At 43.7% G+C, this 26,155-nt stretch overlaps 2 protein-coding genes across 2 annotated transcripts in view; both read left to right on the top strand.

The window, feature by feature from the left end:
• LOC311424346 (uncharacterized protein) overlaps positions 1 to 26,155 on the top strand; it is a 187,773-nt gene that overhangs the window by 153,212 nt on the left and 8,406 nt on the right. The gene's annotated exons all lie outside the window — the stretch shown is intronic.
• LOC311424385 (uncharacterized protein) lies at positions 15,072 to 24,110 on the top strand. The gene is made up of 2 exons (XM_084499475.1): positions 15,072 to 15,117; positions 23,115 to 24,110. Exon 2 carries the CDS (start codon positions 23,304 to 23,306, stop codon positions 23,850 to 23,852), a length of 549 nt encoding a protein of 182 aa, XP_084355601.1. The 5' UTR covers positions 15,072 to 15,117; positions 23,115 to 23,303; the 3' UTR covers positions 23,853 to 24,110.

Consider the following 26,155-nt stretch of genomic DNA (forward strand, 5'->3'; position numbering starts at 1 on the left):
CTGTCCCAGCATTGCCACCAAGGTTTTACTTATATATATTTATTTTATTTTTTAAATATTTCTTATTATTTTAAGCTATTGAAGCTTTAAATGTCACTGATACTATTTCAATAGGAAAAATGATAGGGTCTTTAAAAAGAGAAACTAAAGCCAAGTGCCTACAAGGAAATTCTTGCTGCAGTCACCTACTCATTGCCAGTCCCGGCAGAAAGCTGGGAACTTGGTAAGCGGAGATGTTCAAATAATAATAATAGTTTGCACAAACAGAGCTTGATTCTGCCCTTGCTTCTAGCAGCTAATCAGAGTAGTCTTCCACATGGACTTCACCCAGATGGAGCAAGCTGCCACTAAAGCTAATGAAGCTTTATGCCAGAGTGTGCCATTTGAGTCCAGATGGAGTTATCTGTTGGAGGTTTTATAGATTCAACTCCTCGAAGAACTGTTCAGAGGACAGCAACTGTATCAATCCCCTTACACCAAGGAGGAAGCTATCTTGTTCATGCTGCTTTCTTGTACCCTCACTAATTACTCCACCCTCATTTTGTTCCCATCAGTCCCAGTACAAGCATGTTCCTGATAGGGATGGGGATCTGAGCCCTCCTGCTCACTGGTGGCAACAAAGTCATCCTGCCCTTCTGCACCAGTGTGGGAGCCTTACTCCTTACCTGGGGTTTCTCAATCCCTTCCCAAAATGCTGGCGTGGCTGATGGGTCAGAGCAGTGCCCCCTCACTACAGGTGCTGTAAATGTACTGGGAACGAGGTGTAAGAGAGGTGGGAGTAGGTGGAAGGGGTGGCAATGGAAGAAAGAAGAAGAGGAATGTTGTAGTTCTGAAAGTGACCTCATAAAATGTTTGTGGTGTCAAGAAAACAGTCCCTCACTGGCTATGCTGAGTCCTTGTTGAGAACACCAAGGGGTCACATCAAAGCAGGATCTAGCCGCTGTCTATCCCTGTAATGTTGGCAAGAATTTGTGGCCAGGCTCTAAATTTCGAAGATCACAGTTCATTCCAGCAGCTAACTCCTGACCACTGCCATCCATAAGACCATTGTCATTGTCCTTGAGGCCCTGGATGAAGACGTTGAGGATGCATTTAATTTTCACCACGTGAACACTTGTGTTGAAATGACTGAGAACTCTGTACTTCAAGGCAAGGACAATAAGGCAATGCTAATGCAGATGTTTTCAGATTTTTTTTTTCTTTATTTGTTGTTTTTCTTCAATATTCAGGAAATCTAACAAATTCTCTTTCTTGAAATTCAGTGTTACAGTAACACCCCTGCAAAGAACCACCATTTGACCCTTTTTCCTCTTCAAGTATTATTTCCTTCAGATGTTTTTATCTCTCTGTTTTTTTTAGTGTAGTCGTATAACATTGTCAGTTTCTATTAATACATTTTGCATGGTTGGCCTCAGGCCAGCTAATGTACAGGAAAAAGGGGTTGGTCCCTCCTTGGTTCACATCTTTAAATTTGCAAGGAGGAACAAATCCGCCAAGGAGTAGTGCAGAATCAACACAAGGTCCTTGGGTGCACCAGATTGCCTGCGGCTGTTTACTGTAGCAAGTGTATTTGTACAAGCACATTCTGGCTGTTGGCTCTCCATGGACACTGCGGCAGTAAAAGAGGAAGAAACCGCTTAAGAGTCCTCAAATACACCACGCCCAAGCACCTATTTTCGTTTTAAAAGACAGATACTGATGGGTTATTTAGCTGCTGCAACTAAATATACATTTTTTCAGCTGTTTAAGACTGTGTTTCAGATCACCACCACACAGGTTGCTCACAGGCACTACCTAGACTGGACTGAAGAAGGTTGAAAAGGTTGAAAGCTGGATGTTGCTTGTGATGCTTTGTGCAGGTTTGTAGAATTTCCCTTTTGCAGAAAGGGATGCAGAATGAATTTCCTGTGGAATGAGAAGTCCTGAGATCCTGATCCAAGAAATGTTCAGTTTGCTTATCTTCACGGAGCTGAGCACTTCAGTTTAGCTTCTGGAAGAAAAGTCACCTTCGAGATCAAAACTGTGTGAGGGAAATGAAGGCAGGGATCTCAGGGAAGGGACAATTCTGCTGGCACACTCAGTGCATGGCGTCACAACGTGACATCTTTGCGGTGATACAGGTGCAGTCTTTTTCCTCCACTCACAACTTTGTCTCCCAGTTTGACCATCCAAACCCCCTCAAACTTCACCAGATTTTCCTGGTTGAGCAAGAAACTGGTGTTCCATGAAACTTGGTAGGGTGCCAAGACAGAAAGCAAGACACATCATTAGTTGTGTTTGCCTTACAGAAGACTCTCTGTGGGCTTTTATTAATAACAATACTTTGTACTACTGATATCTTTCATCCAAGGATATGCAAATATTAATTGGTTGAGCAATTCCCTGCACTCAACTTGATGGCATTTCTCTGTTTGTTTTTGTATAACGCAATAACTTCTGAATGTCACATCTCATCAGTACAAAATTTGGGGGGGAATGTTCTATCTGTCAATAAGCAGAGCCTCACTAGTCTGAAGAGAGAAACGCCAGCCTGGAAATGTCAAAAAGGAGAGGAGGGGATGGAGCACTAGAGATAAGAGGTGCAGGAACAGAAGCAACAGTAGTGTGTGGCTGGGGGAAGCTACCATAGTGAGGAAGATGAAGGAATATACAGATCCTTTGTATGTGTTAAAAACCGAGCTGACAAACACAACACAACCAGGCAATTTCGTAAGAATTAAAAACGAAAATTGTGCGACAAGTCAATGGCAGCATTGGGTACAGAACCAAGGTGTTCTTGTCTAAGACCCCCATATTTTAAGCACAAAACGAACCTTTTAGGGCCAATCTCACAGCTGGTATAAGCCGACACCGTACATGAAGAAATGTCACTTTATGCTAGCTGCAGATCTAGCCTTGGGTATCTTGATTGGAATCTATGGTAGTAATTATTCATGCTCACCATTTGTATTTTGGGACTAATTAACTATTCTAGGTTTCTATAAAGAATATTGTCAACTATTTAATGGCTCATTGAGTTTAGCAGGATTTCTAGCTTCTCTTTTACAATTTCAACAGAATAGTTATTGTGATTTGTGACTTCGAGTAACAGCTAGTGAGCTGTGAGCAGACCATGCGTATTATGATGTTAGTTCTACCCTTTGACAAATAGGTTTTAATTGGCTTTACATGGATTCTGCTTGATGATACAAGGCATCCAAAGATAGATCTGATTGTAGTGTTTTCCTCAAACTGTGTAAAAGCAGCACCTTTGTGCTAATAATAAATGTTCCACAGATGCTTTTCAACAACTTTAGACAATGGTGAAGAATACATAAAATTAATTTCTGCATTTGTTAGTCCATTGGTCTTGCATCTGCCTTCATGAAGACATTCAAGCCAAGGTCTTCAGCCTAATTTTGCACTAGCAAAAGAACTTCAGACTTCTACCCAGCTTAGTGCACATTGAAAACTTCTGAAAAAAAATAATAAAATAAATAAAATAAAATAAAATAAAATAAAATAAAAATTGTCCAATGAAAAGAGTGTACTGGTCTGAATGTGTAGTCTTAGTTTTGGTTGCAAGGGTTTATAGAACACAGATTAAAGTACTCCCGAGGTGTTTAATTGTTCAAGTAAGGCTTCACAACTCACTTCTCTGCAGTTTTGTAATGAAATGTTTGATATGATCTCAAAACCACATTTCTTAAGGTAACAGGTTCCCATCTGTCTGAAATTACTCTGTGAGGATCTGAAGCTGTGTATCAGAGATGCTCCCAGAGCCCTAATTGCCACCTCAGTTTTGCTAGACGGAGAAGGCCGCTTGATCACAAACTACCTGGGGCTTTTTAGATTGAACCTGTGCCCTTGCTTTTCCCCAGAAAGAAAATGGGAGACTGGTGAAGCTGGGAGAGCAGACAAGTGCAGCATTTTGATCTGATTATGTCCTTGGCATCTTGCAAAAGGTGTAGCTCCATCCTCACTGTTCCTCCATGACCACCATGGCTTTGTCTATTTAGAAGGTTCTTATGATGTGTGATATCCAAACCATCAAGAAATGGGAGCAAAGAGACAATTCCTGCTTATTTTTTCTATGGACTTTGTCATTCTTCTTATCTGCCTGAAGAATGACTTGGGAGGCTCTCCCAACCAACTGGACCTTTAGTTCAACTTTAATTTAGTGTCTCAATAGCCGAAAACAAATGGAACAAAGTCTGCAAGCTCCTTTCATGTGGAGCAGACGTGGGATGGTGGCCAGTTTGAGTCACTGTCAAGCTGAAGGGAATGAAGACCAGTTACCCACGAGCAAAGTTCTGTCTCATAAATTCTCTGAATCTTCCACTCACTCTGAGCAACAGGGGAAAATAGAGCCCGTTTGTTTGCTCTGTGGATAGCCATATCATCTTTTATTATTGCAAAATAAGTAAACACCAAAACACACTGGGACTTGAGCAGGAATAATATTAAGGACAGCAGTCCGTGAATGGAAAGCTGGCATGCCAGCAGACAGGCAATGTTATCAGAGGACAGAAAAGGCTGGGAATCAGGTGTGTAAGAGGCAGTGAAGGACCGCCAAAAGGAATTTATACTAATTCCTCTCAGGTGATTCCCATAATATTTTCCAGTTCTTGTCTCATCACCCCATATCATGTATATAGAAACCACATCCAACTGAAGTAAACATTTTCTTTTGATCTGCAAGATTTCATCTTAGATAGGTGTGTAGCATTAAATAATTCAGTGTCATCAGTGTCTGTGATGTGTGTTAACAGCATTCAAATGAGACTTTATGGAAGACAGACTTGATCAAAAAAACAATCTCCCAAAGTAGTTCTTTGGCAATAGGTCTGCTAAATCTTTAACAACCTTCTCTCATACTAAACAGGGAAGCCAATTTGCAAATTCCTAAGTGAAGGATTGCATGTGCAGGCTTGCAGCTCCCAGCCTGCAGGCAGTGTCCTTGGTGCACAATTTGCACCTGACACCTATGAGATAATAAAGAAATCCTGGTGGAAAAAAAAAATCGAAAAAGTCTAATGGAAATATTTTTATTGACATTTCAGCTTTGCTGAAGGAAAATATCAGCATGTGTGGAGGCAGGCAGTTTATTTGACTGAAAAGGCAGGGAGAGGTGTTTCTCGATCGTGTTTTACAGCCTGATTCTGCACAGAGATTGGAGCGACACTGAAACTGCAGAACCAAGACTTTGAGTCAGGATTTCATTTGGGCAGCATGCTCTGTTATGTCCACAGCAGTGGCACCATGAAGTTTCACTAGTGCCCTTAAGCACCAGATGGTTTCAAATAATAACGTAAGTGAGCACAGAAGCTTAAAAACAGGAGATATAACTGATTATTCTGCTTCTGCTGATAAAGGGTTAACATTTATCTTCTATGACTACCAAAAACACCCAAACCCTCAAACAAAAATCTGTCTTCTGCAATCTGCGTTGCAGATCTCTTATCCAGGCTGCAGCTTTACCAAGCATCTTAAATTGGTGCCTATCTCTATTACACACAGGACCTCCTGGGTGTAAGAACAATCTCTCCCTCTTCCTGCTTTCAGTTCCTGCCAGGAATAGACAGGTTTCAGTTGTATTTTTATTTATTTTTCCAGTTGTTTTTTGTCCCCCTTAATTTCACCCTCCTTCTCTGCTGCCCTTTGTTGTGAAAATATCAAGGCAGATCCTCAGCTGATATAAGTCACTGCAGAGCCATTGGCTTTGATGGGAGCTGTGCTGACACAGACCACTTGCTTTATGTCGTGCCACAAGAGGATGTGGAAAGATACTGAAGACCAGTTGCCCAGAATATTTAGGAGCCCCTTCACCCCAAAGGTACAGAGGGCTGTGGCAGGGACCTTCCTGGGCGAGGTAGGGGGCACAACACCCCTACCAGCTGGCCAGAATTGACCCTTATATCTTTGCTTTCTTTGGGCAAGCAAGCCTATGTGGCTCCCAGTCTCAAAATGGTTCACAAAATAAAAGATAAATTGGGGCTGGGTGAAGGCTTATGTATAAACTAGGCTTTTCCATTTTGGCTTTGTCTGCATTTCTCAGTGCGTGTTTGCTTTAAAAGTCCCCCTAAATATTAACCACCATTATTAGATAACCACCTCTATCACACATGGAGATTGCGTTCATTTCCTCGCCCTTGCCCCAGGTGTGCAGTGCAGTTTGACTCTAATAATGTAGGAATCATGAGTTTTTAAAGCACAGTAATTTTTTTTCTGGTTGAATTCAATGGACATTGCAGAGCTGAGAGAAGAAAATGCAATCCATCTTCTGTGAAATGAACTCAGTCATCCTGCAGTTTATTGAGTAAGAGGGAATACAAAACAAATCCACAAATGTCAAAAGCAGTCTACAAGGGATCATTCCATTTCTTTTTCCATTTGTTTCCTTGATTAAAATGATTTTTAACTGATTCCTCTCTTAATTTAATATGACAAAATATAATTCACTTGAATATCCTTCTGAACCGCTTTGCCAAAGTGTGTGCTTGGCCAAATGTGCTGGAAATAGGGTGGCGAGGGGGTGGGACTTTGCTGAATCACTCTTGTGCACTTTAATAATCTCTTCACTGTAATGGTGGATGAGAAAAATTCTAGCCCCATTAAATTCAGTGGCAGATTCCTACTGGTTTAAATGGGTTCAGAAAGCACCCCAGTGATGATCAGCTGATTTCTTCTGAGATGAACAGCATAGGTCTTTTAAGCAATGCTTTTCTCCCTGTGAATTTATTCTGGTGGCTGCAAATAGGCCTTTTTCAAGCTTTGGACCAGTAATCCCTGTACCGACATTTAATCCCATAGATTGCTCGCAGCAGACCCCTTTCTGCAGTCCTGTCCACACACCACAACAGAAACCCCGTAGCCATGCTGTGCCTTTCCTGCCTGCAGCAGGAGATCCCCACTGTCCCTGGGGACCTCAAACTCCCAGACCTGTGCTCACGGAGTGACTAAGGGCGGTAGGATTGAAACGTGTGATTAATTTTGATGTGTGTCAGACCAGCTGACGTACGTCAGACATAGCAAACAAGACCAGCAATCCATCTAGCTCATCGTGCTGACTCTGGCAGTACCGCTGTACGAGCGGGGGAAGGACACAGAGTTCCTTCCCCAGTCACAAACCTTTTCGGTTAGATCATACATCTTTTCTCTTTCTTGATGGAATAAATGTTTTTGTGTAGGAGGCAGAAGTGTTTCCAGCATTCCACGAGGATTATGAATGGATCCTCTTAGCAGCCATTTGGGGCCAGAAACTATTACTCCAGTCTCGCAAGAAATGTGCAAAATGGCTTGACCAACGTCATTCAGGGAGACTGGGGCAGACGCAGGATTACAATCCAGATTACCCAACCCAATTTTGTGCTTTATCCACAGCAAGGTCCTAATTCCCTAAAAGCTTCTAAATGAGGGGATAGCTAAAGTCTTTCTGTGTTTCTGAGTAGCTGTGGCTATTCTTTGAACTCCAGCGCATAAAAGAAATGAGTAATGGAATCGAAGTGTACAATGAAAATGAAGATCATAAAGAGCTATCTTTGCGAAGCAGTACAAGATTTGTTAGGAAAAAGTTTTTTTTTCCTCTACTAAGGCCATTGTTATTTTATCAAATCTAATATCCTGAAATGAAAAGAAAGTCTTAAAAAGTTGAAATGGAGGCGTAATGAAATAAGAGCCACCAGACATTGTTAGTTTAATATTATGCTTTAAAGAGTTGGATTTAACTGAGGGATAATTTAACTAAGACACCATTAGCAACTTTTCTGCATTAATTTTAGATCCAGATCTGAAATGGGAATAAACTTGTGCATCTGCCGAGGATCTTGTGCCACTAGCGGAGGACCTGAGCATTTGGATTGAGAAATGGAGCCCCTGTAGCTGCCCTGGACACCGCCGTTCTCCCCCTACCCAAGTGCTGAGCCCCCATAGTGGAAGTCCCATTTCCCTCCATGCTTTTGCTCTGCCAGCCTCCCCCTCAGCTTGGTGCTGGCAACACTCAGTAGGGTGCCACAGAGCCCATGGCAATTCCATGTGATCCCCAAAGCCAACCTAGGAGGGTAAATTAATGCTTAATTAAAAGCTGACATAGGAAGGGAAATTGAATTAATGTCCTAATTAATGCTCCGGGTTTAGTCCAAATAGGAAACTTAATGATTCTCCTTTCCCTTTTTCAGCACTGCACTTACCTCAGAGCAGTGATGAATTTCAGCTCATTTGGCCCCAATCCTGGAAAACATCTTCATTAAAAAATGTATTGAAGCTGGCCTGGATAGGCATGGAGTTAAGTATTTGATTAAAGAAGGCGGAGCTATTGGGAAAATTTTGCATAGTGGTCCCCAATTTGCTAAACTGATTTGACTCTTAAAAACTCCAGTTAACGTCCTCTGCCAGAACGCAGAGCATTAGTCAGTAGTGCAGCATTTCTTTTATTACAGTAGCTTTAGTGGAATTGGTATTTTTGTAAACGTCACTCCTTTATGATCAAGAAGAATCTGAAGTCCACTAGAGCAGCAAGTTTTCTGTGGAGGAAAATGAGAACGGGAGAAATATCTTGAAGGATTAAGACAGCACATTCACCCTACCGAGGTTCATTTCCTTTAACAAATCTTGGCTTATTCATGACAAAGGCTTCCATTCGATAGCACGTGAAGTACAACAAAGTGGCAAACTAAGAGCGTGTAGATATTTAGGTTGCTTCAGTGGCTGGAAAATTGGCTTGGTGGAATGGCTGTTGGATGCACTTGTAACGTCAGAAGGAAACAGGATTCCTCCACTGCTGGCACAAATGTATGCTGTGATATTTTGGAAAGGGTGGGTGAAATTCTGCCCCTGCCTCGGGAAAGCAGGGAGAGACAGACAGAGGTGGACTCTGATACATACCTGCAGTGGCAGATGAATTGCTGAAGGGTTTGGGTTTTGTAAATTCAGTGTCAAGGGCTCCATAAAGAAAGCTGAGGAATAAACACTCCAGCCCTTGCCACACAGGTTGCACAAGACGACCTTTAATGTTGCCTTGTGACCTTACATTTTGTGAATTGATGGATTCGGCACAAGAGGCATTAGCATTAGCATTGTAATGCATGCTTTGTTAGTCATGTGAGTCAGTCCTGTAGGGAAGCAAGCAATATTGTTTCCCTGGCTAATGACTCTTAAAGCTATTTTTGTTGTTATTGTTTTCTGTTGGTTGTTTTTTGTTTTGTTTTGTTTTTTACCGGGAAAGCGGCAGTTGAATTGTTTGTAGCCCCTTCTCGAGCTCGTGTTGCATCACTTAAACCATGCCAACGAAGTGCGTGGTGCTCTCAGATAGAAACAGTCACAATTTGTAGGTAGGTATTAAACCTCTCGTCACTATCTGGAGGTCAGACAGTTGTTGCTGTATCTGTATGGAAATGTTTACAGTTCAAAGTACTGAAAAAGTACCAGTCCTTGCCTTATTTCCAACTAACCACTCCTTTCTACCCAGGACAGCACAGTTGCTCAATGAGCTATGTAAAAAAAAAAAAAAAAAGAAAGAAAAAAAAAAAGAGATGCTTAAGTGCACATCAAACTGTGGTCCCCTGTTCCTATAACGTGTTAAACCTCTGCTCTTCTAAGCTGCGAGGTGCCATATGAGTCAAAGTATTGGCTCATTGGATCCAGAGTTGGACCTAACAGCTCATGAGGTCATGGGAGAGAAGAAAAGAGGTGTGTACTAAAAGAGGCATTATAGCCTCCTGTAGTTTGCCTTCTGCGTTATGAGCTCTGTGAGGTGTTGCTCAGAGTCCTGTGAGGTCTTTCTCTGCAACCTCACGGGCTGGGAGACAAACATGCATAAAAAGCTGAGATGCTCGCCTAATCTCATGCTTCTTAAAGACTGGCTTTGAAAAATGAAAGATTTTTTAACGCTTGTTAAGGAAAAAATGCCACGAGTCAGACAAAATCACAATAGGTGGCACTGAGTCTCTTTGAATAAGATTCCTATTAAAATCAATGTGAGTTTTGCAAGTGGTGCTGCTCAGGCATTATTGATTAGTGACTGATAGATGATTCCTGTGTTTTTCAGCAGCAATATTTCCCTGTGCAGTTTTCTCTCCAGGCAGTTTCTCATCCATTTAGCTTTAAAAATAAATTAGTTCTGGAAGTTTGTGTGGATTAATTTTGTGAGATTCAGTTCGGTGCAGGGGCTGTGCATTTCTTCAGCCTTGTTCAGATCCCGGTGTGAAGGCTTGGAGACGATAACAAACGGTGTGGTCGTGTCCTTTTGTGGGCAGGGCTGAACTTCCCTCTCCAGAAACCCTTTCATCCCTCCCCAGTGCATGCACACAAGTGCAAAGTTCCTATAAGCTGGCTGAGGTCATGCATTACATCGGATGATTGTCAGTTAATCCGGGAGGCTCCATACCCAGGGCCAATTCAGCTCCCTAGAAAATGAGCACATCGGGAGCATTCGCGTATTCCACATCAGGGAGGGAGAAAAAAGCCATCAGATTCTGAATCCAGCTCACGAAGCCTGGATGTCTGCAGTGTAGGAGCATTTCTCATCCAGATACTCTGGCTCTAAATGTTAAATGTTTTTTTTATTAGCAGCTCTTCTATTGTGTGCACTGAAAGATGAGTCACTGCCCTTCAGAGCAAAGCTGGGAATCAATAGACCTCTGTGAATTAGATAATGCGCTAAAATATGGATATCTCCAAAGGCATGGGAATTGTGATGGTGACTAATGGGCTTGTGGAAATATACAGTGAAAACAGCCCAAGCAGACAGTAATCTTTCTGGAATCTTCTTTGAGTCCTATTCCACTCGTGATGGTTAAGCATCTCGTGCACCGTGGCCACCCGGCAGATGAGAGGATGTGAAATTGAGCTCCCTGGCCCTGGTGTGCAGAAAATGAGTTTGCTATGAGACTTTTCCTCTTCCTGACAGAAACTGCCTCAGGATTGCTTGCTGGGGAAACCAGCTGCACTCACTGCACCCTGAAGCCTGATTAGAGAGGCAGAGGTGGGTGACAGATGATTATTCCCCTTTCCTCAGTGCTGCTGAGACCCCTCTGAAGTACAAAGGAAGATGTAGATGTAGGGAGCATGCACAGTGTATGGCCACACAGAGGTTTAACCCTGCTTTGAGCTGGGAGGGTTGCACCAAATGACATCCAGAGGTTCCCTTCCAACCTCAGCTGCTCTGTGAAGATCCAGCCCCGTGCCAGCTCGCTGGGCCTTGCACAGCTCTCTCAGTAAAATTTGAAAATGTTTATGAAGTCAGAATAAATTCAAGCTTCGTCTTAGCTCTCCAGAAACAGGCTCATAGTTGTCTGTGATGTTCTTTCCCCTTTCTGAATGTTGCGTAAGCAGCTTCCGAAACTTCATTAGAGCTGTCTGTTTTATCTAATGAACCTCGCTAGCTTCTGAAAATAATTAGTCAATGAGCTCCCTAAAATGGTGTTAGTTGCAAGTAATGTGAGCTCCCAGAACATGCTCGCATATAGCAGTTAAGTTTGTACTGGGGATTTTATTGTTGTTTCTCTAAACAGAGAGGATAGCCTCAGGCAGATCCGAAAATTGCATCTCCAGCCAGTTGGGGGAAGTGGAAGTCAGAAACAATCGTCAACAAAATAAATTTTTCCTCTTGGCACATGGCGTGCTGGACTTGGCAATGCCAGGTGCTAACTCCCTTTCCCCCCTCAGACTCCCACTCCTGACTGGGAAGGGAAACAAGAGCCATAAAATACAGCTACCCGCGTTTCAGGATAAAAGGCCAAATTGAGTCCCTCGTGTGCTTCTGTGGGAGACAGAGGCAAAGCTAGACCACAAAGATTCACGGCCGTCAGTTGTACGCTCGCATAATCCAGTGGATCATGTTCAAATCACTGAGCGGGACTGGAAAAAAAAAATCTGACATAGATATTTATGTAGCCATTATCCAGCCAGTCTTTTGCAGAGCACATTGCTTCAGTGTGTTTTTCCTCCAAATAACCATCTGACGTAGGCAGAAGTTATTATCCCCATGCTGGAGAGGAGAAGGGCTCTGCTGAAAGGCAAATGACTGCGCACTTGTGTATCGCTGGAAGACTTTTCCTAATTGACAGGGGAAGTTCTTGGCATGGCAGTAACCAAAACTGCAGTCATTCAAGTCCTTGGCTTGTATAATAATCATCAGGGCATATTTCTGAGATATTTCATGAGTAATAGCAGTTTAAATCTGTAAAAATACCTAACCTGTAGAAAGGATACTGAGCTTAATTGTGTTACTGGGAGAGTTGCAGCCTCACAGTAGTATCTGGATACAAACATCTGACTTTTTCTTTTGAAAGTGTTTTGATAGGAGCAGATGTTACTTTTTTTTTTTTTCTTTCTCCAATAAAAAAGAAAGGTTTAGTCTGGATGGAGGGGAGATCTTAGGGATTTGACCAAGGCACCGCTTTTAATACCTTCCTCATCTGACAGGCCTTCGAAGTTCTGTGCCTTTCAAAGATGATGAAGTTAATTTAGCATCTCTCTCACCGACATGTTAGATGTGAGAGTGGGAGCAACTGGGAGGTGAATGACAGATCAGAAGGGAAGGCTGCTTTATAGATTTGTGGCAGTCCTGGTTGTCTCTTTTGCAGTTGATTGTGTTCGGTGGAACAGTTCCCGGCACGTCCCTTTCTGGGCAAATGAACTCGTCCATGCAGAGAAGAAATGGAGAGAGGAATTTTGCTTTTTCAATTAAGTAGTTATTGCAAAGCTGAGCAAAAATAAATGCTTGACTTGATTACCTTTGTTATCAAAGGCCAGAAAGATACAATAATTAATTATATTTTACTTAGCCACTAGTTGCCATGGGGGAATAAGAGGTAATTTTCATGCAGGCTGTGATATATGTCTGTATATATCTAGCTGACAGGTATACTTTATGCTTGAGGTCCAAATTCTTTGACCTAAAGCCAGCTGGTATTGATTTAGGTTTTCTGTAGATCAGATCCTCTTCCTGGAAAAAAACTACAGATTAAATAGCGGCTTAAAGAAAAAATTACTCAAGGTTTATACAAGTGTAAATGTGAGAGAAGAATTGAGGCCCCAAAAGACCTGTCTGTAGAGAGAAGAAAGCCATGATTACTCTGTCTTTTGTTTAAAATTAATCAGAAATCCTCCTGTATTTTATTTTATTTAATTTTTATTCTTGATGCTGAAATCAGTAGCCTCTTGTGCAGCTTGTTTCATGGAAACACTCTCTGTACTGAGTTGCTTCATCCACCCTACATCTTGTTTTCAAAGCAGAAGTTTCTCAGGAGGTTGCTATTTTCACTAAAACTGCGAGCAGCGGTTGGTGTTGCTGAGTGCGTGCAGCTGGTTTGGCTGATCATTCCTGAGCATGTGGAGGGCAGCAGAGTTCCTGGAGGCAGCCTTGTGTAGAGGCCATCTTTTTCCCAGGAATGTTAAATTCCTCCATTCATCATCAAGGATCAGGGCAAGAGAATCCAGCTAAATCCAAAGGAACCGCTCTGAAATCCCTGGAGTTTCACAGTAGCTGACGTGGGAGTAGAGTTTGCTCCAAAAGAGTTATTTTTGCTCAGACAAAAACAGTCTCTGCCAGAGAGTAAGCTCAATATAAATGTTAGCTTTCTCTTTCTGTATCAGAAACTTCATTTTATTTTGGGAGAAAAAAAGGCTTACATAAATTCTGCTCTCAGCTGCATTGGTGCGACTCATTGGCTTTAAAATCCCTGCTCATTTAGAAATATTCTTAACCTTATTTTCATGCATTAACTGCAAGCTTATTCCTTCCTCAGATGAAATGCAAATCCAGAGTAAGATGGGGATTTTTGCAGAAAGTTAGGGAAGCAAGGAACCCAAATCCCATTGATATCCAATAGAATTTAGGCATGTAAACTTTCTTTACTTCTGTGAAAATCCCAATCTATGATTCAAAAAACAAAAAAATGTGCTGGCAGTTCCTTTAACTTACTGAACGTCTTTTAGAGAGTGTTTTATATGATTGAGTGCTGAAGAGCTGTCATAAACCTTTTCATTTAGCAGCATCCCCAGATAGATAGCAAGAGGAGATTGCAATAACAGAGGAGAATGAGAAACAGAGGATTTGCTATGCTGCCTCCAAACATTTCTCCCCAGATCCCATGTCCTGCTCTCAGAAATGGAAAGTGTCTTAATTATTCAGGGGAAGAAGGATGCCCTCCTGTAACTTGTTGGATAATTATGCTGTGCCTACGGTACCCGTAAGTACTTCACTAGTTCCTCTGCCTTTGAGCCAGCTGAAACGTTCAAGTGTTTTTCGTTGTTTATAGGTAGGGCATGGAGGCCTGCTGCTACACAGAAGAAATATCAAGCCACATGCAGCCAAAATGTCTCCGTGTGCCTCAAAATCTTCCCAGATCACACACATACTGCAATCTTCTGCTGGTGAAAAGCTAGTCACCAATGAACTCAGGTATGATGAGATGTCTTCCACTTGGAGGAATCCTAGCCCTGCCTGGGGCTTCATCCTCAGTACTCAAAACCTTCCTCGTGCCTTTGGGAAGAGTTGCTTGCCAAGTGTAAGAGGATCCACTCTTCAGAAAGAAGGGAATTTGGGATTTTAGGTGAGTACAGCGTTGTCTAGCAAATCACAAGTCATCCTGGGCACAACAGCCTCGAGCCTGCCACACAGAAAGTGTCACCCCGAGATGTCTGCAGACGTGTGTGGTGTCGAAGCTCACACAGGCTGGCAAAGTTCCTTGTGCTCTAATGTGCTAGAAATATCCGACTAAACGAGATGTGGTACTTGGGTGTGCTTGATCCTGCAAAGTGTCAAATGCTGCTTTTGGTCCTTCCTCTGGTCAGGACCGAGCTGCCAAAGCAGCAGAGCAGCAGCAAGTGGCATGTGCGAAGTCACACTACGAGAAGGCTGAAATGCTCATGACGGATCTTTCCAACAGTGAAAACTGTCTTTTTTCCTGCTCTTGCATTTAGCTAACACCTGTCAAAGAAGATTAGAAGAGGGAAGATGACATGGAATTAAGAAAAAACGATTTCTAGTGGCCGGAGAGTGGTGGTAAAGCCCACTGTGCGACTGCCTGTTGTGTCACACTGCTTTCTGCATCAGAGGCCTGCCTTGTCAGTAAAGAAAAAAGCCACCAGCAACAACCCTAAAATCATTTAAAGTTCTGCTGCTGGGTACTGCAGGTATTTTAGTCCACATAGAAAATGAGTATATTTCACGTAAATGGATGACAAGAAAACTTGGCCAAATCCTTTTCTGGTGTTTCTAATGTTAGAGATCAGCATAAGCAGAGGGTTGGTGCTGGATTGGAGCATATAGGATATTGGACTAACATTGGTGCACACGCCTCTGATGGACACTTTCAAAGCAATTCTTATGTGATATCTCAAATCAAGCTAGTTCCAAAGTCTTTTGGATATCATCTTGGAGCAGTTTGGGAAGTAGGATTTACCACATTGATCAGTAGTTGTGCAAACCCACAGATGAAAACAGACCTCCCAACTCAATTTCAGACTCCTGGCTTGCTGGCATTGTCACAAATTTTTGTGCTCTGGTGACCAGTCAAAAAGATGGAGACCTTTATTAATGGGATGCACTAACATTCTCTCTGGATGCTTAGATAAGAAGGGCTAAATTTAGGAGACTTAGGTTTTAGTTTAATATTTCTATAGCAGGGTGACAAGATTTTTCATTGTATCCCTTTGTTGTTCAAGAAAAACAACTCCAACCCTGCCTTTGCATAATTTGGAGATACAGGGTGCGTTTTGAAATGCTTTAAAAGAAGTCCAGGAGTCCTTTTAGAATTACTGTCATCTGCATATAGATCACGTGTGCTTCTGGCAATACCTTTGTTTATTTTCTTTTCTTCCTGGGAATATCTTCCTTTGGAAACAGTAGAACCAACACTCTTTTTCTTAACTGTTTGGCCAGAGTCAAAGATTATTTTCGATGAAACACCTTTTCAATCTTTTTATTTATTTATTTTTATTTATTTATTCCTTAAGGTTTCATAGTTTTTATGCCAGCGAAACCATGCACTTCAAATTCTCATCCCAAGGTTTTGAGTTGATTTTCATGGCAGATACAAGCAGCGATGCCGGCACTGATCTCAGACATGGTTTATTTTTATTCTTATGTATCAGCAGCTATTTGTCATGCTACCTTGCAATGTGGGACTCACATTTATATGGTTTGGGGAGATGTAACTCATTTTCTGTTTAATCCACTGTCTGTCAAAGGGAGAGATTTAAGATAGAATACCGTGGGCTTTCTGACGTGGTTCACAATTTTTTTATATGTGTATTTATTTTCTGTGCACACTATGTCATTTGTTAGGTTGAGTGCAAGAGAAAGTTGGTTTTCCAATAAGTGTAATTTGAGAAAAACTTGCAGTGTGCAGTGGACTTCAGACATGATTCTGGAATATTAAACATGTCCCAGTGAACTGATTGCTCTCTAGTTCTGCACTAGGAAGGCCTTAGGAAGTAAATCCTCTCTTGTATGATCACATGTTTACAAAATATATATATAGAGAGAGAGAAGAAAATAAGTTAATGCTCTTCATGGTGAAGTGCTGGGATATCCAAGAGCCGAATTTCTGGTTCTTGTGAAGAACCAGATAGCTCTTGTTGTTTGGTGTTATTGGTAACTGGATTGTGGATGTGGAGAAGAAAGATGTTGTGAGCAACGGGCTGAGATGCTCCAAGAACAAATAGACCCCGCTGTGCTGCAGAAATGGGCAGAGAACCACAGGAGCATTCAGCATCAGCAGACAAGAGGTGAGAGGGAAGGGGAGCACAGGTTGGGGAAGGCGGGGTGGCTTGCAGAATGGTGGCAAGTGAGAATGAGGGCCGAAATACTGGATCCGAAATATGGATAAGGCAGTGCTTACTCCTCATCAGAAGCAGGTGCTGCTGCCAGGTAGCAAAGGGGATGCCATCAGTCCTTTGTCAGACAGAGAGGCAGGGAAAAAGCATTCAGAAAGCGTGCTGCAATGTAGCACCCAGCAGCTCTGCGTCTCCACCCCTGTGTCTGGCACCCCCGAGAGGGAAGGGCTCCTGCCCTGCAAAGCTTCAGCTAAATACAGCAGGCAGGCAAGAGGCAGGAGAGGGAACAGAGCTGGAGGAGCTCGCTTGCAGTTGGCATCGGTGCTCAGAGGTGGAGCTGAGAACAGGCCCTGGCCTCCAGGCTCGCTCTCCGGCTGGCACGCTCTCTGCCACCCAAGCTGTCAGCACCCTGCGCCGTGCATGTCAGACGTGCTTCACTCTCTCACATCCATCTGATGTGACAGAAAGCCAGGGACAGCTCCCTCACCCAAAAAAAAAAAAAAATTACACTAGATCTTTCTTAAAAAGAACAATGATATACACGGCTGTAGGTGTTATCCTTTCATCAAAAGAAAAAGCCTTCAGAAGACAGTCATGGGATGTCAGCGGGAGAAAGGCTAATCTCTGCAGCCCAAAGCATGTTGCGGGAAGCCTTGCTATGACTGAGAACGTCCTGTGTTAGCTGCTGGTTATTTTAGGCAGTCGCCTTATGTCTGGTGTGTCTCTAACTCTAAATAGGACTTTTGTGTCTCTGAAGTTTGGGAAAAAGAAAAAAAAAAAAAAAAAAAACACTTGCTTGGTATGACAACAGACTTGTGGTTTCCTGGAAAAGCATTTGGGAAATATCCTTCCTAAGGGCTGCTTGCTATGGTAAGGAATGGAAATGCACTGTCTGGGGCAATGAGTGGGCTGGGCACATGAGCACAGGTCTCAGGGGCTGGACAGCTGCTGAAGATGCAGTGCAGTAGGCTTAACACAGCGAGACTGAAGGAGGAAACCATCTCTGCCATCAGAGAGTGAAATTCAGATGCAAAACTCGTCGCATCACTTAGGTCTGATGTTGAGGGCAACACTCAGGTCTCTGGTGTCCTTTCTGCTCAGCGTGGCTCAACCAAGGCTGGTAAGCTGTGATAAATTTATCATGGACCTGAGATCTCATGGATACTGAGTTCGGCTAGTGCAGGAAAATAAATATCTAGGAATGGATGCGATGTTATTGCTTTTCCTTGAGCTTCTGTTTCCACATCATCTGATGGCAGCCTATAAATCTGAAGGCTCCAAATACCACCAGATGCAACTTTCAGGAGGGAGAACATACAGAGCACTGATGAGATGACAGTAAACAAAAGAATTAGGTTGTATTACTGAGGAAGCTCTCAAAGAAGCGAGGGCTGAAATGGCTTCCCATGAGATTTGCACCAGGCGATGATATAAAGTACGCTCTTGAGAGCATTCTCTCATTGTCAGAAGGATAGGCTATAGAAAGCCAGCTCTGAGAGATCTTCTCCATCATTTCTATGAGCCAGTACGGTTAGGTGCTGTCAAAAGTATGTCAGAGGAGCATTTCTTCTGGATTAGGCACTTGTTATCAGGCTGGAGTACTGGGCAATTGATGATGTGAATTCATTGAGGCACTGGACAAGGTACACGAAGGCTGAGAACATTTGTCAGTCCTGGATGAGCCTCTTTCCAGACAAACTCCGGTACCCTTGTCACTTTAAGGGAGTTTATTACTTCTTAGTGAAAAGCAAGGGAAGAAATATAACGGATGAAAGGAGACTTGAGAGGCATTGCGAACCCAGCTGCATAAACCAGGTGAAAATGGAACAGATGAACTTCAAACCCGTGACTCGAAATCATCAGTGCTGTAGATGCACCGAAAGCTCGTGGGTTTCTTAAATCGCGCCATCCACCTACCACCTTCTCCTGGATTTCTGAACCTCCAGCATGGCTGATCCAAAGCTCTATCAATCGTTCAATATTATTTATCTACCTTTCAGTACTGCCTAGTGACCTGGTCCCACGTCAGCCCCTGGCAGTAGAGGCGTACAAAATTGGCACGGAGCAAGCTGCACAGATGTGTGTGACAACGAGGATGGGCAGCACGGCTGGCAGTAGATCCAAATTTTTCTCTGCTTTACAAATGGGGATTTTAATCAGAAGGCCTGCTTCTCTACAGCACAAATGTATAATGGCATCTAGTAAAAGGCCTCAGGTCTGCCTTTGAACTTCATCTCTGACTTCCACAGGCCAATTGGGTCATGCAAAATTTGGGTTCAGACTTTGGAAAAGCGGCGTTGTTTGAATTCATTAGATTTGTCTATTCCCTCCCTGTAAGCATCCCTGGACGAGACAGCAGGAATACACTGATGACTTGCAGCAGCCATTTACTGTTTGACAAAGAAATGCTTGTGACAGTACACGTGGCCCTTTGGCTTATGTGCCCTCTGTAATTAGTCCTCTGAATTCCTGACCTGAGAAGAATTGGTTTTGAGAGTCGGGATCTGCCAGAGCAGAGCTGCCCAGACGAGAGGGGTTCAGGAGGTCACGGCCATGCCTGCACAAATGAACCAGCCGGAGCAGATGGGATAGTAATTGGAAAACAGCAGCATTAACCGAGTAAAGACCAAGAGCAGTAAATGACATCGCCTGAAGGATAATGCCTGATGGCTGTATGGAGGAAGGGAAATGGCTTTGTTGTTAAGGCGTTAAAATGGGGTCGGGGGATCCGTGCCGTGGTTGCTCTGCAGTCCTGCCTGATGTTAAGAAAATCCTGAAGCTCCTGTGCTCCCCAGCCGCTAGCTGGAGTGCCGTGCCCTTTTGCTGCATTGACTCTTTATTTGCTCTGTTTGCTGTGTTTTGTCACAACGTCTGTGGGCACCATGCCCAGAGAGTTGAGACCCCAAACTGCAGCCTCAATATTTAGTGCAGACCTTGCCTGCAGCTTGGGCATCGCATCCTAGACGTGGGTAGCCGTGGCATTACCAATGCCCCCTGTGCTCACCATGTTGAAGCTAGAAGAAGCACCTAAGAGCCCCTGTTTCCCCAAAGTATGCCCAATTGACTTCTCTCACTGACAATGTTTTTAGGTTTAGGCCATGGCTTAAATGTCTAAACCACGTTTAACGTTTAGACTGACACATCTGATACTGGGAAGGGGCTGGGAGCACGCACTCTGTCAGTGTCAATGGCTCAGCTGTCAAGTGTTAACTCCAAGCTGCACTTAGTCACTTCTCGTTATCTACCTTTTATATTTTTTATTTTTTCAATGTTTCCTTGTGAAAAAGAGATGCAAACCTGAATGGGACTTTGGGCAGCCTTCTTGAAGAAATTAGCTCGTGCCTTACGCAGGGCTTTGAGCAACCTGAATTAGGCACCTACATCAGATGCTGGAAGGTGAAGGTAATCAGGAGATGGGCCAGGAAGAAGTGATTAATGCCAGCTGTGAGAAACCCTGCAAGGCAGAGCAGCCTTTTGGCCCGAACCAAACAGCTCCTTGCTACCAGGAGGAGGAGGAGCTGTCCCAGGAGCTCAGCTCCTTGGTTTTGGGAAGGTGCCCTCTTGTAGATGCTGTGAAAGAGCCAGGGGAGGCAAAGGAAGGCACCAGGTTATCGGACTTGGAGAAAGGAGAACCTGAAGGAAGAGTCTTTCAGGGATTTTTCCTAGGCAAGCAGATCTCGTGTTGGATTTCCTGAGGAACCAATTCATTTCCAGAATGAGCAGGAGGATCACAACATGTAGATGCGAGTCTACAACAATATATAAGGACTTGGGGCTACGGGGAGGACAAAGGAGTAGGGTCACTGGGTGGGAAGACAGGAAACCAGTACTGGAGATTTGCTGCAGTAATGAAATGCTTTGAGGGAGGGATGGGGTCATTCAGGGCTTTAGCTATAGGGCCAGGAGCTGGCATGCTGAGCTATAATCATAGTTCTTCAGTGGCCTGGAGCAAGGTAGCTATGTCCTGATCCCCAAAAGTGCCCACATATCTAATAAGGCAACAGAAAGTAGGATCAGAGCTATCAGAGCTTTACTGCCTGGGCATATTCCCCCTTTGAAAACGAGCACAGAAATAATACTTTCTCACCTCACACAGCTGTTATCAAACTTAATTCACAAATGTTTGCAAAAGGCTCTGAAGGGAAGTATCAAGTCTTACGGAAAAGCCCCTCTTATCAGAGAAACCCCGTGCCTGAGCTATATCCAGCAGGGCATCAGGACTAGCCCAAATAAATCTGATGATTGTACAGTTGGCTTTGGCTGCAGAGGCTGCAGATAAAAGTTATTCAGGGCTAAAACTGTGATTTTAGGCATGTATGAAACTGGTGGAGTGCATTAATTCAGCTGTGAAATGGAGAAACAAGATTACTATCTCTCTGCAGACTTACATAAGTGACATGCATCCTTTTTTGGCTCATACAATAGGTTTTTTTTATGTCATCTGTCATTAAAATTCATTCTTGTCTTGCCCCATGATCTTGATTGTTCTCTCTGATGGGAGCTAGGGATTAAAATTGTATGGACTGCTTGCATCGCTTGCACTCTGTAACACACTAGTCCTCGTTTGGTTTCTTTCTTAACGTCAGAGGAGTTTCACCAAGCACCCCTTCTTCCTGGAGTTTGCTGAGGAAAGAGGGGAAATTGACAGCTATTTTGGCAGGCTATGGGATTTCAACCATTGAATACTACACTTGGTAGGTGGGAAACAAAGTGTTTCCCTCTTAATAAAATATATATATAATGCATGTATGTATATATATATAATATCATATATAATATGTAATAAATGAAATCTATTTCCCACTTAATTAAAATATAGAGCATATAATATTGATCAGGTACAAAGCAGGTCTGAGCAGCAAACACATGGCTCTGAATGGGGCTCCAAGAGACAAAAGAGATGATCATTTTAATTGTTTCATTCAAGTTTCCTAGATCAGTGGCATCAAAGGCAACAGCAACTACTTACAGTGACACAACCTTCATCCTAGGGACTATAAAGCTATGTGATTTAGCCAAATTTTTACCTGAATTTGGGGCAGGGAGGCACTGTCTTTTGTTGTTTAATTCAGTTGAACTTCATCCTATTAACTTAGAAAAATCTAGGCTCTTTTTCATTGAAATTGTGTCGAAATTGCCAACTTCTAGAGTCAGGAGTGAGTCAGAGGAAACTATGGTTCAAGTGTCAGTAACACTCTGAGTGCCTTTCAGTCTAAAGCATATGGTGAGCATCTTCTTCAAGCCGTGCTTCGGCAAGGAGAGAGCCCTTCCGATGAAAGGCTTTGGCTCTTTTGTTTTTTCTTTTAACAGCAAATGTTTCTCAGGATAAATAGAAGCTATTGAATAGAAACACCAGGAGCTCATGAGCTCATGCCAGTCAGATAACCAACAGATAGACCCATGTGGGTCAGCCTTCTTTTTGCATTTAGAAGGGCGTCAGAAGTCTACAGGTGAACTCCGGCTACTTCAAATACTGCGTGCAGTCCGCTTGGATCGAAAGTTTGCTGTTGGCTGGGACTGCAATTTTCCATACTCTCTCCATGCCTTCTCACAGAACGGAGGCCTTGATTTTGGAAATAAAAATTAATGTGCTACATCATCTGCTAAAGTGGTAGAATAATTTTGATACGCAGAAATAACAAGCTCATTATGAGCGCTGTTAGTTAACCATAAAAATCTGAAATTGTGGAACCCAAAGACATCTGCCTTGGGTCTAGATCTCTCTTTTTATGCTCTGTAGACAATATGGCCATACTGTAGACCTCCAGTCTGTCTCTGGCACATGCTGTTACCCTCGCATAAATATACAACACAGTGTATATCTTCAGGGTTAGCTTTGACAAGACAAGATTGCAGTAATGGTCAAAGGCAAAAGCATTAATACAATAAATAACATTTCACATTTCAGTGCAGCAACTCAAAGCTTTTAATTCACACCGCATCCTTGCAGAAGAGGGTACAATAGGGGTGAAGGAGGCATTCAGAGGGAAAACCGATTGCTCAAAATCTTTAGCATAGTCAGTAACACAGTCCTGAACTCCTGCCCTGCTCTTAATTGTGAACAGACATTTTCTTTCTTTGTGGATAGAATAGTCTGTATAAAGTATAAAATATTAATATTCTCTCGCTCCTTTTGAATGTCTCATGTATGAATTCTTTAGGCAAGGACTATCTCTTACCATGTTTTTAAGGAGCACAAAGTCAAGCGGAGGAAATCATGGGTTAGAAAGGATGACATAATAAATGTTTGTGACATTCTCAGACACTTCAGTAATACAAGTGCTCTAGCTGGAGAAATTTGTACATTTTAAAGCAAGTACAAATTTACTTCAGTGTTTCTATGCTTTTTTCAGTAAATTCAGCACGCCTCCGGACTGGGTGAAATCTGAGGTATTTCACTGAGCACCATTGTGGGTAGTTAGGGTCTGGCGGCCGGAAGATGTTGCGCTGTACGGAAAGGAAAACTCCTGGATTCGGGTGAATGGCGGCCGGAGTGGCAGGACCAGCCCGGCGGGGAGGACGCTCCCGGACCAACAAGGAAGATGGAAACCCTTGTGAAGGTCGTATCAAAGTTGTGGAAGCTATGGGGTGGCTTAGCTGAGGAAGCCAGGGGTGCCGGTGGGGAACCAGAGTCTGAGGAAATCTGGGAGAGACCACCGCCATGTGCGCCCCAGTACGGCGCCGAACTAGAAGATGAAGAGTTGGGTGAAGAAACCTCCGGCGGGAACGGGGATGAAGTGCTAGGTTTTACTAACACGTGGAAATGGGAGAAAGAGAACGGCTGTGGGGACGACCGGGGAGGAGGTAGAAGCGCGAGAGAGGGGCAGAGAGCCGATCGGAACGGCCATCCGAAAAAACGCTCTGGTGGGGCAAACGCCTCGCAGAGAAGGCGGCGGGACGAGCCACGAGGGAGAGAGCGGCCTGCCCAAAGGGGTGGGGGGCAGGGCCCGAACTCGACGGGAGGGTACCGGGACTCGGAGGGGAGCAGTCAGTCGAGCTCCAAGTCCGGATCAGATACCGATTCAAATTCGGAGGAGGAAATGGGGACAGATAGCAAAAATATCCCCATCCGAAATAAAGCAGCACCGTGAGGGGGAGAAATTCCTCTCACGTATTGGAGGAAAATAAAGATTGCATGCACCGACTGGGCTCTTCCGGCCATGCTAGCATTCCTGGTCTGGGTGACAGATGGGGGGCAGAGGGTTCACTCACCAATAAACCCTAAGGATGTACAAGCGATTGTTAAAGCCATTGCAGATAAAGGGCTTCATTCTGCAATGGTCTCCACCCTCATAGATGGTGTTTTCAGGGGAGACGATATGCTCCTGTTTGATATAAAACAAACTTGTAGACTGATCTTTGACGGGGGGGGGGGATGATCACTTTTAAACAAGAATGGGAGGACAACTGTATGAGACAACTGGCCCAAGTTACTGGGGCAGATCACCCACTATATGGCTCTAGCGTGCAGCGGCTAATGGGTGTGGACCCAACAGTGATCACCCCCCGGGCGCAAGCCCAGGGCCTGTGGGCCCATGAAGTTATGGCAACTCGTGCGGCCAGAGAAGCTCCAAACAGCCAACGCCCCAACTTCCAGTGGAAAATGCTGCCTCAAGGAATGATCAACTCGCCTACTATCTGCCAGATCACGGTGGATCGGGCGCTGGCGCCAGTTCGGTGCAGTGACCCGACCGTGACTCAGAATAAAACTAATGAAAACTGAGTTTCTGTTCACAGGAATGGATCATCGGACACCCCCGTAATCTGTATACCCCAGTGACAAGAGAAGACAATAAGTCAGCAAGCGTCCTGTCTAAGCCTGAGAGTTCCACACTGGCAGAACCCAGACGACAGCGAAGTGGCCTCCGTGGGTGGGGGGCTGTGATGCCTTTGTATGATCTTATCTTTGGACCTTGTATACTAAATAAGCTTGTGTTGTTTGTTAAAAGCTGGTTAGAGAAAGTTAACATTATGTTGGTAGAACACCAACAACTACCTTAAGAGTGTATTTACTCAGGGTTACCAGTTACCTCCTAGTTTTCTCCTGGTTATTGTGCCTTATGTTTTTTATTTAAGTTATGATGTCTACGTCTTAAGATTGTTATATTTTAGCTAATTTGGTTGTGCATAGGGAGGGGGGAAATGTGGGTAGTTAGGGTCTGGCGGCCGGAAGATGTCGCGCTGTACGGAAAGGTGGAGCCCGTCCCTTGATGGACAGTAGTGTGTGGTCTGTGATGTAAGCAAGCGGAAGTGACGCTATGGGCCTCGGGTATATAATGCCATGTGACTCGACAATAAACGCCATTTGCCATCCAGCACATTGGTGTCTGTGAGCCGATGGACCGAGCGGCCTGGGGTTGGTCGCCGTGCCGTTCCTGAACCAGGTCACCACTGCCCCCTGAAGGCAACAGCACATCCATGATGGACCAGTGCTCCGTCTGTGTCTACCCTTAATTTGTGCTCAGTGGGAACAAATCTCTGAGCATCTGCCTCAGTTTCCCAAGCCATGAAGCTATGCTCAAATCCATTTTAAAGCACAGAGGACAAAATTGAGTGATGCCCGGCAGCACTGGTTTTATTTAGATAGATGCACCCAAGCAATTATTTCAAGATTTGTGTCTTCCCCTACAGAGCTCTTTGCAGATCGTCAATGGTATCGTCGTATGACTGTCAAAGCTCAGGATATCTCTGGACGTGTTTTAGGTTTTTTCAGTCCCTGCTCTGAAGAGCTCTGATCCAAATCAGTGAGAAAACATCTCCTGCCTTGCAAGTGGAGGCCCAGTGTATTTAAGATATTTACCAGATGTCCTCTGGAGGGGTAGTGACAGAGTCACAGGCTGACCCCAAATCCTTTCTGCCCTTGTTCTCCCCATGCTTCAGCCACAAGATGATTCCTGCTCTCATTTGTCTGGAGAGACGTTTATATAACACGAGTACTGAAGTGTGTCCTTTACGCAGGCTCCTCTTTCATCGGCAGCAACTGCATTTAGACCTATCTTAAATCAAGCCCAAAAGCCTTGAGAATTTTTGCTAGCACATCATCTGTCAGAGGTCTTTCTACCTGAATAAATTTGTGTTCACCCAGAGCACACCAAGGGAAGGATCAAATTAATTGACTTCTCCTTCTAACAAAACATTTTTCAGAAGGGGACATCAAACTGATCATCTGACACAAATCATGTTTCTTTTCTCTTTTCCTGCCTCCCCACCCTTTTTTATGGAAGGGAAAACAAAGGCATCCTTTAGGACGGTGTTTGCAGTGTCATTGTCTCCAGTGCAATCATGACATTTCATCACGGAGCAACACCTCCTGCCTTTCCAATTACATTAAATTTTCAAGATGTCTCGGAGTCAGCCCAGAGCAAACTAGATCAGATGGATGCCTGGCTGCAAA

The sequence above is a fragment of the Aythya ferina genome (genome assembly GCF_964211825.1).
Source record: "Aythya ferina genome assembly, chromosome: 27".
Taxonomy (NCBI): Eukaryota; Metazoa; Chordata; class Aves; order Anseriformes; family Anatidae; genus Aythya; species Aythya ferina.

Coding starts and splice junctions, on each gene's coding strand:
- LOC311424385 (XM_084499475.1), top strand. CDS start 23,304: ATGGAAACCCTTGTGAAGGTCGTATCAAAGTTGTGGAAGCTATGGGGT.